A 14,046-nucleotide genomic window follows, 5' to 3' on the forward strand; every position below is an offset into this window, starting at 1 on the left:
TCTCAGACAGATACAGCGAAGTGGCAGCCCGAAAGGGAAGGAACACGGGGGCTCGTTGTACTACGACCCCGGCCGTTTAATCTCTGCAGATTATTTACCTGGAATATAGGTACCTTAATGCTTTCCTGGGACAGTCATTGCTGGACAGGTATCTGAAATTCTAAGACTACTTAAATTGAAATATTCTCTAACTACTCTAACGCTGCCACGACAAGCGCCAAAATATAACCCTAAAGACTACTCATGAGGAAAGTATGCCCGCTTCGCTCTGGAAAATATCAAGGTAAATACAACGACAGCTCCAGCTAAAGCCATCATCTTGCGGAACGATAAATCCCTTCGAACTTGTCGCAAGAGGCTCATGATGCTCGAGGAAACTGCCATTCGAGAATTTGGTGTGGGATAAGCGAATCCATTCTCGATATCGACATTCAAATCGACATCGGCATGAACAGACTCGAGCTCACGCAACAATTCGTGCGCATTGCGGAACGTCCCGCGTGTCCAGCACTTCTTGAAGATATCCCCAAGCCAGATCCCTTCTGTCGGTCTTAGAGACCCCTCATCCGGCCATTCGAGTTCGTGTCCACCGTCCGACGGTCCTGTGTTGAGGAAAGAGTTGAAGCTGTAATTCTCACCCGTCACAACCCCATACATGACCGCCCCCAGCTCCCCAATGTCTATCTGTACGGTGCCATTGTGATTGCTGGCCGCTTTCATATCAGTGTCCAAGGGGAGTACAGCCGCCTCGGTGAAATCACAGAACTTGATAGAGAGATCGGAGTCAAGCAGGAAATTCCGCATGGCAATGTCTACCACGAGTACTCGCCGGTCATGGATCTCGGCAAGACCGCGTGCCATTTGGCGGAACCATGAGAGCATGAGCTGTTTCGATGGTTGGAAGGTGGTCTCCCGGCTCATATATGAAAGGAGATCTCCGTTCTCCATCAATTGCAATCTGGTAGACGTTTCACTGAATTGAAGAACTTTGACAACATGGTCACACCCCGTTAGTCGCTTGTAAATATCTTGTTCTCGCCTGATGCCTTGGATATTCTCTTCGATAACGATGTCACTGGATGTGTTCAGCTTGAGGGGGACTTTCAAGGCAGCGTTGTCTTCGCGTATCACCATGCCTGTACTTCCCATCCCTAGGAGGTGGCCTGCCGGGACTGCTTCGAGGCTCCTGAGATATGGATACGATGCCATTGAGTTGGTAATGGGGGAAATAAAGATATAGTAATATTAGACGCATGTTGTAGACAGTAACAAGAGCTCCAGACTCTATGTTGTTCACTCAGTGTTTGAGTGTCTATAGATGGCAAGAGCAAGGCACGTGATGGGCTGCGATGGCTTGTCGGGTATTGCAACTCCAAGAAAATCATTCCCAGCCTCAGGGCAATTCCCTTGCATAAGTTTCACAATTGGGCAGAAAATAACAAGAGCATCCAAGACTTGCTAAAAAAGGACTTTTATACCATTTCTCGGGAACCTACGTTCGACGAGATAAATGTGGCAAAAGACTGCGATTATCCTAACTAGATCATAACCAACGCTAACACTCATGACAAGACCAAGGCTCAGATCTATTGAACGTGCTCCTTCTCCTCCTCCTTCGGAATCCGTACCCAAAAGACAACAACAAACGCCGCAACAAGCTGAACGGCAAAAGCGAACCACCATATATCCCGCAACCCTGTCAGTCCAATACTTCCATCGGGTTGCTTATCGATTCTTGTTCCAATTGCATCGGCAACACTGGTCATGATGGCGGACGACAGATTCTGATTCGTCACCAACAAGCTTCCAGCGCTTCCCTGATACGATCTTGGAACATTGCTCGTGATGAAAATCGAGGCAGCTGCAAAAGCGAGGTCCGGACCGAATGTGACAAGCGCAACACCGGGGAATGACATTGCCCAGTACATGGTGTTTGGCGTCTGAGGGATGAAGAAGACGGGACCCAGCGTGAATGCAAACATGGCTGCCGTATAGATATAATGACCTGGGAAGATGTGGAGGGTTCGACTGACGACCCAGGTTGCGAAAATACCGACGAACGCATTGGGAAGAAAATACAACGCTGAGGTTATCGGGGCCACTTGCTGGATGCGGAGCCAGAACTGGAGCACATAGAATTGCCATGCGCCGAAGAACGAGCCGAATCCGAGGAAATAGGCGACCATTAGTGCGGTGAAACCAGGAGTGCGCCAGAGGCGGTTGGGAATGAGCGGCCGAGCAGCCTTGCCCTCCCAGAAGAAAAGTGCAACAAGGAGCAAGATACCGACAATAACAAGGACGTAGGTATACGGAGACCACATGGCCACGGGTCCCTGCGTCAGCCCAAAGAGCAGACATACACAGCCCCCAGACGCACAGGCAGCACCAATATAGTCGAAGTCGCGGAGTGTAGGAGGGTCAACACCAGGCTGGTCCGCAGCTGGTCGGAGCGACGGAATACTCAACCACGCGGCAACACCACACAAGGCACATAGGATAGCATTTGATCCAAATATCCATAGAAGATGGGCCTGGAGAGCACCTCCTTGCAATGATCCCAACGAAAAACCCAGTGGGGCAGTCGCAGCGATCGCTGAGAAGACCCTGTTCTTGCGGATGCCCGGGTTATAGATTCGACCCAGGATACTCATACTGCCGGACACCAGGACTCCGATGGCTAAACCCTGCATCGCCCTCACGATAAAGAAAAGGATGTACCTCGACGGTGTGAGAGAAAATACTCCAACGATATTCCACGCCGCTAGCCATGCGTATGCAGCGACCATCAGAGTCTTTGGCGGCGCCAAGTCGGCCAGCGACCCTGACACCACGACGGAGAGCGCGTTTGCCACATTGAAGGCTCCAACGATCCAAGGCAATTCGGAGTTCGAGATCCCCAATTTCTTTTTAAGCTGTTCCTGGGGAGCAAGCATATCGCCCAACAGGAAAGAGAACAGCATCAGACTAATCGAGCAGACGCCAACCATGAACAATTCAGCCGTGAAGCTGGATAGCTCGGGCGGAATGCCCTGCTTTGTCTGTGTTGGAGACGGCGGAGCCGATTCGACTTCGGTGTCACTGGGCGCATTTGGCACAGGCGCCTCCTGGGCGCGAGATACAGATTTGCGTCGTGAGATTTCACTGTTGAGTTCGATGTTCCCTGCATAGGACGCAAGCCGCGAAATGGGCGTGGGTTTGTGACCCAGCAACGGATCCGGAGTTTGAGCGCCCGTCACGGGAGTCCCCCATCCTGGAGTGCTCGCGATAGAATTCCAACCTGGCGTTCCAGCTGGACTGGCTGGACTGTAAGAATCTTCAGGTTCACGGGATGCCGATGCGCCATAATGCACGGGCGCAGGGGCGGCAGCTTCGTTGGAAAGCCGTTCGGCAGCGGCTTGCGGCTGCTTGTCTGCCATGCTGAGCGACGTACAGAAGACAGCACTCAACACTCGACAAAAAAATGTGATGGAAAGAACATCACGAGCGACAGCGAATTTCAGATTTTATGGACTGTGGGAATCCCACGATTATCTAAACTTAACCTACCAGGCGGATGTGAGGGGTGGCGTGAGTCTCCATACTTACGGAGAACGTAGGGTACAGTGGAGACAATCAGAGTCAGTCTATCAAATTAGCAGGTATGATATAGGCAATATTGCAACATCCTCATCACTGATAACGGACAGCCAGCAGAAGAAATACCAACGGAGTTACTGCGAGAGGGAGGATTCTCTGCTAATTAGGGCACATCGGACAATCACACCAGCCCGTGACCGGTCTAGACGCTGGCAGTGGGCAAGCTGGTGCTTAAAAATCCACCCGATTTTCGTCTAGACTGCCCGCTCGTAGGGCCGAAGGGTTTCTCCATGACTCCATCGTGACCACCCGGTCCGACTGATTTTCGGTGTTGCTGCCGATGATGCAGTGGCGGTGTGATTTCTGTACAGCAGTCTTATCACGACAGACTTACTGGTCGCTCGGATAAAAGACTGAGTTGTCTTTGACACTCCGGTACCTCGGTGTCGGGCAACAAAACTAATAGGCGACATGCATTTAGCCGTTAAGGATTTTACTTAGGGTTATCAGATTCTTCAGTTCGCCGCGCAACCCCCACGCCAGCAATGCTTGTCTGTCTCAACTCTCAACTTGTCTTATTTTCCTACCTGAACAACGAACCATCAACCACCAATTCATCCCGCAGATCCGCCTAGCATAACTCAGAGATCTACGCAACAGAAAAAAATAAAAACGCACATCACAACTGGGTTTATCTGGACGAACTCAAATCCGAAAAGCAAAAATAGCCTCCTGTGAATCAGTAGATCAAAATACATCGGAACAGGCAATGATCCCCTGCAGAATGTCGCAGATTCGCAAGCTTACGCTGCACTTGGCTTTCGGCGCAGGGACGCAGTGCACAATCCTTGTCGTGCTCGGCGCCTCAACCTTATTTCTTGATCCCTTGCGTCGTGTCATTTGATGATGCACGATTCGCATGGTTGGCTGCGTGTGGGATTACGTGTGTTTAGGTAAGGGATATACTCCGTGCTGCTGGCTGTGATTTGAGCTTGGATGTGCTGGGAGTTTCGCGCGGGTTAGGATTCAGGAATGCTCATGGTCGCTTGAGCTTTGACAAGGTTTGTTTGATCGTCAAGGGCTCGTGGGATGGACTGGTAGGGTAGGTGCCCCGAGGATGGTACCTTAATGAAATCGAAGCCGACGTGGACGGCAGGGTAGGGGTACAGACAGGAACAATGTACGTACGTAACCCATCACGTCAGAAATGATATACATTGCAGGATACGCAGGAGAATGATAATCCGGAGAAAGATTTCAAATCAATCGAATCAGTGTTTATTAATAAGGGATGACATTAGATTAAAACTAAGTAGGTAGGTAAGGCGACATGACAGCGATCATTCTTAGAGTATAAGTACAAGAGGATCGAAGCAAGAAGAAAACAACGATAACAGGAAACAACAACAGTATAGCGTACAAAGAGATTCGTGGCAAGATCTCAGCATCAATCAACATCACCAGCATACAGCAAGCGTCCCCTAAACAACATCATTACTATCTTTATCCGTTCTTAAAGCCGTGTATTCCTTCGTTCGTTCAGTCGTTGGCTCACGATGTTACTCTCTGAATGAGAGGACAGAACATGAGTATTAAATATTCGTATATTGTTGACATTGGTGATGTAATTTGTTTTGTTTTGATTTGTTGAGTTCGTTCGACGAGCAGCGGTAGATGTCCGGTCTGCTCGTAATCATCCGGTGGTGCTGTAGCCACCGGTAGTATATGTTGTTTATCCGATGCGGAAGTCGGGGTTGGCACGGACGTGGACTCCGGATGTATAACCCCGTCATCTCACTCAGACTTCACGGTAGTTGCCAGTCTGGTAAGCAGTGTGCCCGTATCCCGGCGCAGCGCCCGTGGGAGCCGTCTGGTGAGCACCATATCCATTGGCACCATAGTCATACCCATTCGTTCCCGCACCAGCACCATATCCATTGCCAGCAGGAACAGCAGAATCCCCATAAACAGGCTCCTCATTCCTTCGTCCAAACCGTCCAAACCACCCCTGCTTCTCTGCGCCTGCACCATTGGCACCAACTCCATTAACTCCAGCGCCATCAGCAGCATACCCATTCGTCTCGCCTACATCCTGCGGCGTCGTGTGAGCAGGCAGGATATCGTCGCCCGTCACGGCGTCAGGGGAACGCTTATTCCTGTTCCAGAACCCGCGGCGCTTTGTCCCGCTGCCGTAGGTGTAGTTGTTGGTGGGCGAGGGTCCGAAGCGCTTCTCGCGCTTGTGGTGGCGGCCGAGCAGGAATTGGAAGAGGATGGAGATTAGGAAGAAGAAGCTGCGGACACACCATAATTAGCAAAGACTTGATGGAATGGATTGGTAGAGGGGGGGTAACGAGGGCACGTACATTCCAATAATAGAGACCGCAAAAACAACCTTCTCGAGCATACAAGCATACCCGTAATCCACACCGGACGGGGCATCAGTCCCATCAACACCCGTTCCCACCGGTGTATCAACAGTCCCAGAACAAGTATTCGTTCCATCCCTCGTCATAACAGCGATCGCAATCATAGCGCCCACAAAACAAACGTCCAGCGCAATAGCAAGGAACGCAAAGAACGTCACGCCGCCGAGACAGCACGTGAGCAGTGAACCGAGGAGCGCATAGAGCGTTGCAGCGCCCGATAACCCTTCAACGGCTTTCATCCATGTTGGGATGTGCAGGTCGTGCTGGGCTAGCTTTGCGAGGAAGTATGAGTATATGCCGAGGATGACGGCGGAGGCGAGGAATTGGAGGATGCGGATTGCGAGGTTGAAGAAGCGGAGGACGATGCCGCCTGCTCCCATTTTGGTGGTTGTAGACGGGGTCTACTGTAAATTTGTCGATGGATGTGGTCGGACGTATAGAGTAGGACAGAGTAGACTATAGAATGTAGAAGGATGAAGTAAGGACCCAACTAGTCCCAAAACCAACAAGCGAGATCGTAGTATACGGTAGGAATATGGTAGTAGTAGTAAAAACCAACGAAGAGAAAACCAGCCAAGCAGAACAGGAAACGAAAGTATTTAAAACACCACCCCGGGCAAAAGGCAGCAGAATTCCCATTGTCCGCGTCAAAGTCACAGGCGCACGAGGCCCAGGGGTCGCGGGGGGCAGATCAGTGGGAATCCTCTACTCTGTGACTGGCTGGCCCAAGGTTGATCGGGGCTCTCTGCCGCGTTTATAGGCTACCAGTGGATGTTCTAGAATAAGGGTCCACCATGACGAAGTTTAAGGGTGATGTGGATGGCGAATTTTCAGGCGGAGATTATGAAGGGCAGAAGAGTGAGACGCAGTGAGGCAGAGACTGGGAGAGACTGACAGTAGACAGAGAAAGAGTGAGAGATTGCAGGAGGGGGTCACTTACGTCATGACAGCTAGGTGTGGCTGAGCTTCTATTTTGGGAAGGTGTGATTGGTTAAAATGCACAGCCACATGGTACTTTGGTCCTGATGTCACGTAGCTTGCACAAAAGAGGAATAAAATTGTGCATCTCAACTGCACGTAAAAATGACTTCATAACAGCCCTAGGCATCGTGAAACAACCAGACAGTGACAGCGCCATGCAGTACTCTTACTCCAACACCATTCTAGACCATACAGAGTGTTGACGATTATGCCTGCGGATCAACAAGAATCTTACAATGCGCATCCCTCCCCCCCATAAGCGTCTCAAACCCCCTTTCCACAATCTCACTCAACCCAATCCGATCCGTAATCATCCCCTCAGGCCTCAAAAGCCCCTTCGAAATAGCCTCAATCACACTCCGAAAGCTCTTCTCGTCATACAGCGCCGCACCAAGATACTTAACCTCCTGATACATCATCTCATTGACCCTAATATGCGGCCTCTTCTCCCAAACAGCGACATTAACAATCGTGCCATGCACGCGCACGGCCCCAATCGCTCCATCAAGTGCCTTTTCGACGCCTGCTGTGTCGAAGACTACGTCTGCGCCTATCCCATTCGTTAATTCGCGGACTTTGGAGGGGATATCTGTATCCCGTGGGTCGAGGACGTGCGTTGCGCCGAAGGCTTGAGCGCTGTCCTTGCGACTGTCCATCAGCTCCGCGACCATTGTGAGTTTTGCGCCGCGCATTTTGAGCACTTGTAATATGGAGAGACCGAGTGGTCCGCCGCCGACGATGAGCACATTGTCGCCTTGCATCCCGTCTTTGAAAGGTGATAGGTTCACGGCATGCCATGCTACTGCAAGCGGCTCGATCAAGGCTATTGATTCTGCAGAGACGTGCTCGGGGATAGCGTAGAAGTGTTCTGCCGGCGCGCTGATTTTTTGCGCGAAGCCGCCGCCGTAGCCTGCGCATCACCTAATTAATATACATCCCAGTAAGAAAAAATAGGTATGAATGGAAGGTGGAAAGTACCGGACAACCCCACAAACCCAATATTCTCACAACAGTACTCATACCCCAATTTACAAGGCGGACATTTTCGATCGAATATTGTTGGTCTCACTACAGCCTTTTGACCGGGAACAAGGTGCGTCACGCCCTCGCCGACTTCCTCGACGATGCCGCCGAACTCGTGGCCCAATATAACGGGGACTTGGGCGCCTGTGATGTTGTGCGGGCCCTTGGGGATGAGGACGGGGCCGGAGGTGTATTCGTGGAGATCGCTGCCGCAGATGCCGCAGTATGTGTTAAGGAGCTGGGAGGGTGTTAGTTGGGATCTTGGTTCCGTTGGTGGGTAAGGTGGTTATGGAGTCTAGGGTGGATAGGTAGGTAGGTACCTTTACTTCGCCTGCTTTGCAGACTGGTTCTTCGATCTCGTCGACGCGTATGTCTTTGGGACCGTGGAAGCGGACTGCTTTCATGGTTTTCATGGTTGTGGTTTAGTTTTGGTTGTGGTTGTGGATAGGGTTAGCCAGGTTCGTGTAGTAAATATATTCTGTGAAATCGCAGATCTACTGTGCGAGACATGCAAATTGGTAAGATTGAAGAAGTCAATTCTATTATCCTCTACCTCACGATCCGAACTCAGCCTTATATATGCCGCAGCCAAGGAAGCACTTCACGACATCAACGTTCCCATGACGTGGAAGCCACGATGTCCATGGCCACTAGTCAGCATCGCCTACCTCGTACCTGACACCCGGCCAGCGCCCGAAAGCTGATTGATAGGAAATCTCGGATTCATCTGACCAAGTGTCGTCAGACAAGCTTTGTGGTTCTGTCGCGGGCTGGGAATGTGGGGAAGCGCGCCTTCCATATTGTACTATACCAAGGCAGCCACATAATGATAAAGTCAGCCGCCAGCGCAGATGTATTGTATAATTCGCTGGATCGCGGCCCGTTAGAGTCCTTGATGCAACGCCAGGATCACTGCTCGCACGTTTTGATGGACGGCGCATGGGTGGCGTCATGGTCGTACTCTGTATGGCGGTAACTAGAGGCGTTTACCGCATTAGGTATCCCGGGCTTCCGGGATGCGAATCCGCGGCGCTTCTTGGCTGCTTCGCCGCCAGCCGCTGTGATTAGGTTTAGCCTATTGCGGAGAATTCGGAGATGTGTATGACTTCATCCGCCTGTCAGTGAATTAAAGTCCGGGGCCGCTTACTGGTCGCTTTGCCATACCGCCAATCAACTCCGAATCGTATACCACCTGACACAGACGGGAGTACTTTCAGTCGTCGTCCTTTTCGCGCTGTCGATCGACAAAGGCTCTTAATATAGACTCGAGCCCCTCGTTACGCCGTGCCAGCATCATCACGTCCGATACGTTGACTGTCGAACGGCCCGCGTGCCTGAACCACGCCCACCTATCAGCACCCACGCCCACCAGATTGGGACAGGCCAAGATTTGGCAAACTCACTTCGCGAAGCTCTCGAGATCCTGACTCGCGGTTTCTAAACGGTCACGCTCATCAGCCACAGCCACGTTCGTAAGAATGAGTAATGCCATAAGGGTATCCTTGATTAAGAGGGCTTCGCCACGTAATGGCGTTGGTAGCGCAACCAACCACTGGGGTATGAAAGAAAGAGGACGCCATGTCCTCCGTGACGGGAATTGATGGGATCATTTGACTTGCGACGTACCGATTTGAACCCAGACGAGCTCGGTCAAGGCACCGATGAATTGAGGAGTGGCGTTGACGCCCAGTTTCATGGTCTCTTCGTCCACGATCTTGCCGATGGATAGCCAGAGGGCAGATTTCAGGCGCTGAAAGGTTAATTGAGATCTAAACACTGCCATGATTGCTTACCTCTTCCAAGCCGATATCTTCGTCTGTGGCCATGGCGTATTGAGCAACGGGGTGGCGTTGTAAAAGCTTCCTATCTCTGAGAATTAAATTTGGTATGCGCGTTAGAATAGCGAAGCACTGCTCGCAACAATGATATAGACTCGAAGTCGAGGATAATGGACCTGGAGACCTGGACGCGATATGGCAGCTGGACGCGTTGACCGATGCGCGGCCTGTCATTGGTTAGCCATCTCGGAGATACAGATATCCCGGATGAACCGCGCTAACCAGATACGGCACCTACATTTTTGCCCGTTGCCCGCATCTTCTGAAAACAACGCATCTGTTTTTCTCCTGTTGCAATCTGGCTTCAATTTCTTGAAGAGAAGCTCGGAGAGAGGAATTTTGTACCTTGTGTTTTCTCGCTCAAGTCTCAAAAGTGTAATTTTCCAGGGCCGCTCGCATCTCACTTCCGTCTTCACCGAGCTTCCGGCCCGCAAACCCACGGCACCTTCATCCGCGCCTCTATTTTTCCTTTTTCCTCTCCTTTCCTCCAAACAAAACACCTTTCACCAACCAATCTCTCTCGATACTCCCAAGACTCTCAGCAAAATACCAAAACCACCATGGCAGAACGCCCCTCCATCCCCGGCGAAACCGCCGTAACCGCCGCCATAAGCGACTACTTCAGCAACCTCTACGCCTTCCTCGAGCTCATCGTCACCCGCTTCTGCCGAAACCTCTACTACTCCTTCGCCGAAGTCACCGCCTACCGCTGGACAAAAGTCATCCTCTCTGTCGTCGGATACCTCATAATTCGTCCCTACATCGAAGCCTTCTTCAAGAAGATGCACGAGCGAGACCGCAAGAAGGCAGCCGAGAAGGAAAAGGCCGAGAAGAAGGAGAAGAAGAAGGCCAAGGCTAAGGTCTCGGCTAATGCTTTGCGTGGTGGAAATGCGGAGGGCGAGGGGAAGGTCCTTGGTGAGGTTGAGAATACGGATGATGAGGTTGAGAGTGACGATGTTGAGGGGGAGCAGGGTGAGAATGCGGAGGAGTTTGCGACTGCTAGTGGGGTTCCTGAGTGGGGGAAGAATGCAAGGAAGAGGGCTAAGAAGCATGCGAAGAAGTTGGAGAAGGAGGAGGAGGAGAATAAGGGGGGTGAGAAGCTTAGTGAGGAGCAGCTTATGGAGTTGTTGGATTGGAGCGAGTCTGAGGATGAGAAGAAGGCTTGATTGGCTTGTGGGAGTTGGCACGAGCAGCAGCAGCAGCATTAAGGTTTTTGCGTCACGCTCTGGCCTTGGTTTTGGCTCATTCTGCACCCGGCGTTGGGTCTCGCAGACCTCACACAGCTATACCTTATATTTACTTCACTGTGCCTGTATTATTTTAAACTTGTAATATCTTTAACCAAATGCATGGAACGGCCTAATAAAGAAATCATCCACATCCCTTTGCAGTATCCTCATCCAGCTTCAGATTTGATCAGTCGTCCTAGAGCCGTGTCATTGAATCCCGCCTATACATCAAAACCATAGACCCTCAACATTACTATGGAAGTTGGGTAGGGCTGTGCTGCTGTATGTAGTTGGGATCATGTGTCAAAAGAGGTGACCTAACGCTCCTACAGCTGCAGACCAAACCCAGGATCACAGTCGAACATCTCTAGCCATTGATCCAAGTACTGATTGACCTCGAGGTCATCAACCTGTGGGATTGGGATTCTCGCGCCGTCACCCGTACTCCACGCACCACCTGCTTCTTCAACACTATCACCTCCGCCTCCACTAGTACGCCCATACGTATCCCCATCACCTCCATTTCCACCATTAACAACAACAGCAAGCCTCTCGACTTCATCCTGCCCAAATTCCAACCCCCCATGTCCCTGGCTACGGCCCAATCCAAGCACCCTGCTCACAAGCCTTACCCCGCGCTCCGCAATCAAATTGGGACTATCTACTAGTCTCCCCCTCAGTGTATCAAGAGCAGTAACTATAAGACGCCGATCTTCCTGTACCACCCTAGCAACTTCAGCATCATCGCCGCCGAGCAAATCACATGAGGGGCCATGGTCTTTAGAGGTACTACTACCGCCTCTACTACCGCGCTGCACAAGCCTCAGCATCACGATGATGCAAGCCGTGATGACGTGCGCCTGGGTCGTCGTGACTTCATTCTCTATTTGGTCCGCGGTATGCAGGTATATACGTAATATAGACCGCGCGGAATTAAGACAGGCAGCGGCTGAGAAGTAGAAGAGGCGCGAGGTGAGGCCTTTCATGTAGAAGGGGCGGTTTGTTTTGATGCGTAGGTGGAGGAGGGCGATTCTTAGTGTTCGGGTCATGGTTGAGTGGTATGGACATGATTGAGTGGGTTCCATGTCTTCCATCTCTTCGGTGACTATATTTGTACTTGTATTGTTGTTTGCGTTTGCGGGGGCATGGCTGGGGGCTGTTTTGGGGTCTTTTGTTGGGTCATGGTGTTTCGGGGTGAGCCATGCGGGTAGGGCTCGTGTTAGAGATGATAGTTTCTCGTCGGCGGCCATGGTCTTTTCGAAGCCCTGCCTGGATTCCGAGGGTCCTGGGTCCAGCGATGAACGGTCCGAGCTGCGTGTTGAAATGCTGCAAAAAGCATCATGCAGAGAGCGTTGAATATCCATGACCCTTCGCAGCAGGATGGTAAAGCTATTCCTCGTGAGGAGTGACATTGGATGATCAATCACTCGTCCCTTTTCAAAATCAATCATTTGGCTCTGAGAATCATCTATGCAGTTGGCTGGCTCTGGTGTAGTGACATGTTGCGGGTGGATTATGTATGCCCGTTTGAAGGTAATGAGGTATGCATCCTGGATGGTAAGGAAGCACCAGATGCGCTTGCATATCTCGCGGTGAATAAGCTCGGCGGGGAGTTTTTTGGTTGTACATGAATCTGGGTCCAGTTGATGTAGCCCCATTGTTTGGGCAATGCTAATTGCTGAGGAGAGTAGGGTTATTATTCGTTTGTTGTCGCTGGTTATGTTTATTTAGCATGGTGGTTTAGGAAAATTGAGAGTTGAAAGATACTTACCCAAACGCATGCGCGCAAGGCATCACGATGCAGATGGCTTGGATTGACTGAACTACAATGTGGTCAGCGGTACTCTTATAAAGTGGTATCATATATAATATGAACAGGGACACAACTCACTGCATGGAGTCATGGTGTCCGTTGCTTGGATCGTTTCGAGGGTCAGCTTGTAGAAACCCCGAGCAAGGCCACTACTATCCTCGGCCAACCCAATGGCAGACTTTTGCAATTAATTCATAAATAGTAGGGTAGACTATAGCCAGGCAGAGGATCAGACCAAGCCCTGACCTACTAGGTGAAAGTGTAGGCACTCACCGCAAGAACAGCATAATAACAAGAAAGCCAGGCCGCATGGGGCAGCGACCCCTTATGTCGGACAGACTGGTAGTCATTGATGAATGAAGGCATGTGCAAAACATTATGCATCCAAGAAACATGTTTCCAATGGAAGTCAATGATGAGCTGTTCCTGCGTCGGAGAGATTGCGCCGTCCAGGAAACTCGACCCAGATGACAATGCAGGCGTCGTGACAGATTGATGGCTGCCCCAAACAAGACTATCCAAGGCGCTGGATGGCTCATTGGCAAATGGAGATAGAGGTTCAAATGCCTTCGGCTTGTCAGGCGGCTTCTTATTATTGTCAAGGTCATGGCTCGGAGGAGCCTGTGCTGGTGGGGTCGCTGTACAGCTTGTAGAAGCTGGACGCGGATCGACATGCTGTGCACGAATACTTTCTGGTCCAGAAGCAGTTTCAATTGCACCTGCAGCTAATAACTGGGGTCTTCTGTTCTCGGCTGATCCAGCTGATGCGAGTGTCCTAGTGAGAATAACCTGCTCCGTCACGCACTGCTCTGGGATCTCGCGACGGACGCAGGGGTACATGGTGTTGTGCGAGAGCATCTGATTTTCCTACGCGCACAGGGCTGACATGACTTTGGTCTCCTCTGGGAGATTCTCTGCGAAGCCTGCATGGTATCGAGTGAATTGTGTCGACAAGAGATGAAGGAAGGAAGTTGGAGATAAAGCGGGGAAAAGGGAGATATCTCGGAGATGGCCGATATGTGTTATCTTTGTCTAGTATCTACGCAAATCATTCTAAAACACAGAAATGCTGTTAACAGGAGATATGTAGTTTGGGCACAATCCACCGATTTAGCTAACTGCCACTCGAACCGAGGAGTCGGCTACACCAACCTGCTCAA

General features: G+C 51.0%; 6 protein-coding genes across 6 annotated transcripts; 1 reads left to right on the top strand and 5 right to left on the bottom strand.

Annotated features, from left to right (window-relative positions):
• Positions 1-1,397: 1,397 nt before the first annotated feature.
• Positions 1,398-3,681, bottom strand: BDV14DRAFT_89724 (major facilitator superfamily domain-containing protein). The gene has a single exon (XM_073777807.1). The coding sequence runs from the start codon at positions 3,414-3,416 to the stop codon at positions 1,587-1,589; it is 1,830 nt and encodes a 609-aa protein (XP_073626554.1). The 5' UTR covers positions 3,417-3,681; the 3' UTR covers positions 1,398-1,586.
• A 1,527-nt stretch (positions 3,682-5,208) lies between these two features.
• BDV14DRAFT_89738 (uncharacterized protein) lies at positions 5,209-6,660 on the bottom strand. The gene is made up of 2 exons (XM_073777808.1): positions 5,940-6,660; positions 5,209-5,867 (listed from the first exon to the last, which is right to left on the bottom strand). Exons 1-2 carry the CDS (start codon positions 6,380-6,382, stop codon positions 5,375-5,377), a joined length of 936 nt encoding a protein of 311 aa, XP_073626555.1. The 5' UTR covers positions 6,383-6,660; the 3' UTR covers positions 5,209-5,374.
• Positions 6,661-7,106: 446 nt separating this feature from the next.
• On the bottom strand, positions 7,107-8,964 carry BDV14DRAFT_209908 (uncharacterized protein). Its single transcript, XM_073775764.1, has 3 exons — positions 8,327-8,964; positions 7,962-8,244; positions 7,107-7,893 (listed from the first exon to the last, which is right to left on the bottom strand). Exons 1-3 carry the CDS (start codon positions 8,417-8,419, stop codon positions 7,190-7,192), a joined length of 1,080 nt encoding a protein of 359 aa, XP_073626556.1. The 5' UTR covers positions 8,420-8,964; the 3' UTR covers positions 7,107-7,189.
• BDV14DRAFT_201783 (uncharacterized protein) lies at positions 8,916-9,832 on the bottom strand (the record flags this gene model as incomplete). The annotated part of the gene is made up of 3 exons (XM_073773838.1): positions 8,916-9,064; positions 9,633-9,756; positions 9,800-9,832. 3 exons carry the CDS (start codon positions 9,830-9,832, stop codon positions 8,916-8,918), a joined length of 306 nt encoding a protein of 101 aa, XP_073626557.1.
• A 287-nt stretch (positions 9,833-10,119) lies between these two features.
• On the top strand, positions 10,120-11,220 carry BDV14DRAFT_176499 (uncharacterized protein). The gene has a single exon (XM_073769252.1). It carries the CDS (start codon positions 10,405-10,407, stop codon positions 11,008-11,010), a length of 606 nt encoding a protein of 201 aa, XP_073626558.1. The 5' UTR covers positions 10,120-10,404; the 3' UTR covers positions 11,011-11,220.
• Positions 11,221-11,399: 179 nt separating this feature from the next.
• BDV14DRAFT_201785 (fungal specific transcription factor domain-containing protein) lies at positions 11,400-13,726 on the bottom strand (the record flags this gene model as incomplete). The annotated part of the gene is made up of 4 exons (XM_073773839.1): positions 11,400-12,786; positions 12,845-12,896; positions 12,965-13,064; positions 13,160-13,726. 4 exons carry the CDS (start codon positions 13,724-13,726, stop codon positions 11,400-11,402), a joined length of 2,106 nt encoding a protein of 701 aa, XP_073626559.1.
• Positions 13,727-14,046: the final 320 nt, after the last annotated feature.

This window comes from Aspergillus stella-maris (assembly GCF_047715825.1).
Source record: "Aspergillus stella-maris strain CBS 113639 unplaced genomic scaffold BDV14scaffold_40, whole genome shotgun sequence".
Classification (NCBI taxonomy): domain Eukaryota; kingdom Fungi; phylum Ascomycota; class Eurotiomycetes; order Eurotiales; family Aspergillaceae; genus Aspergillus; species Aspergillus stella-maris.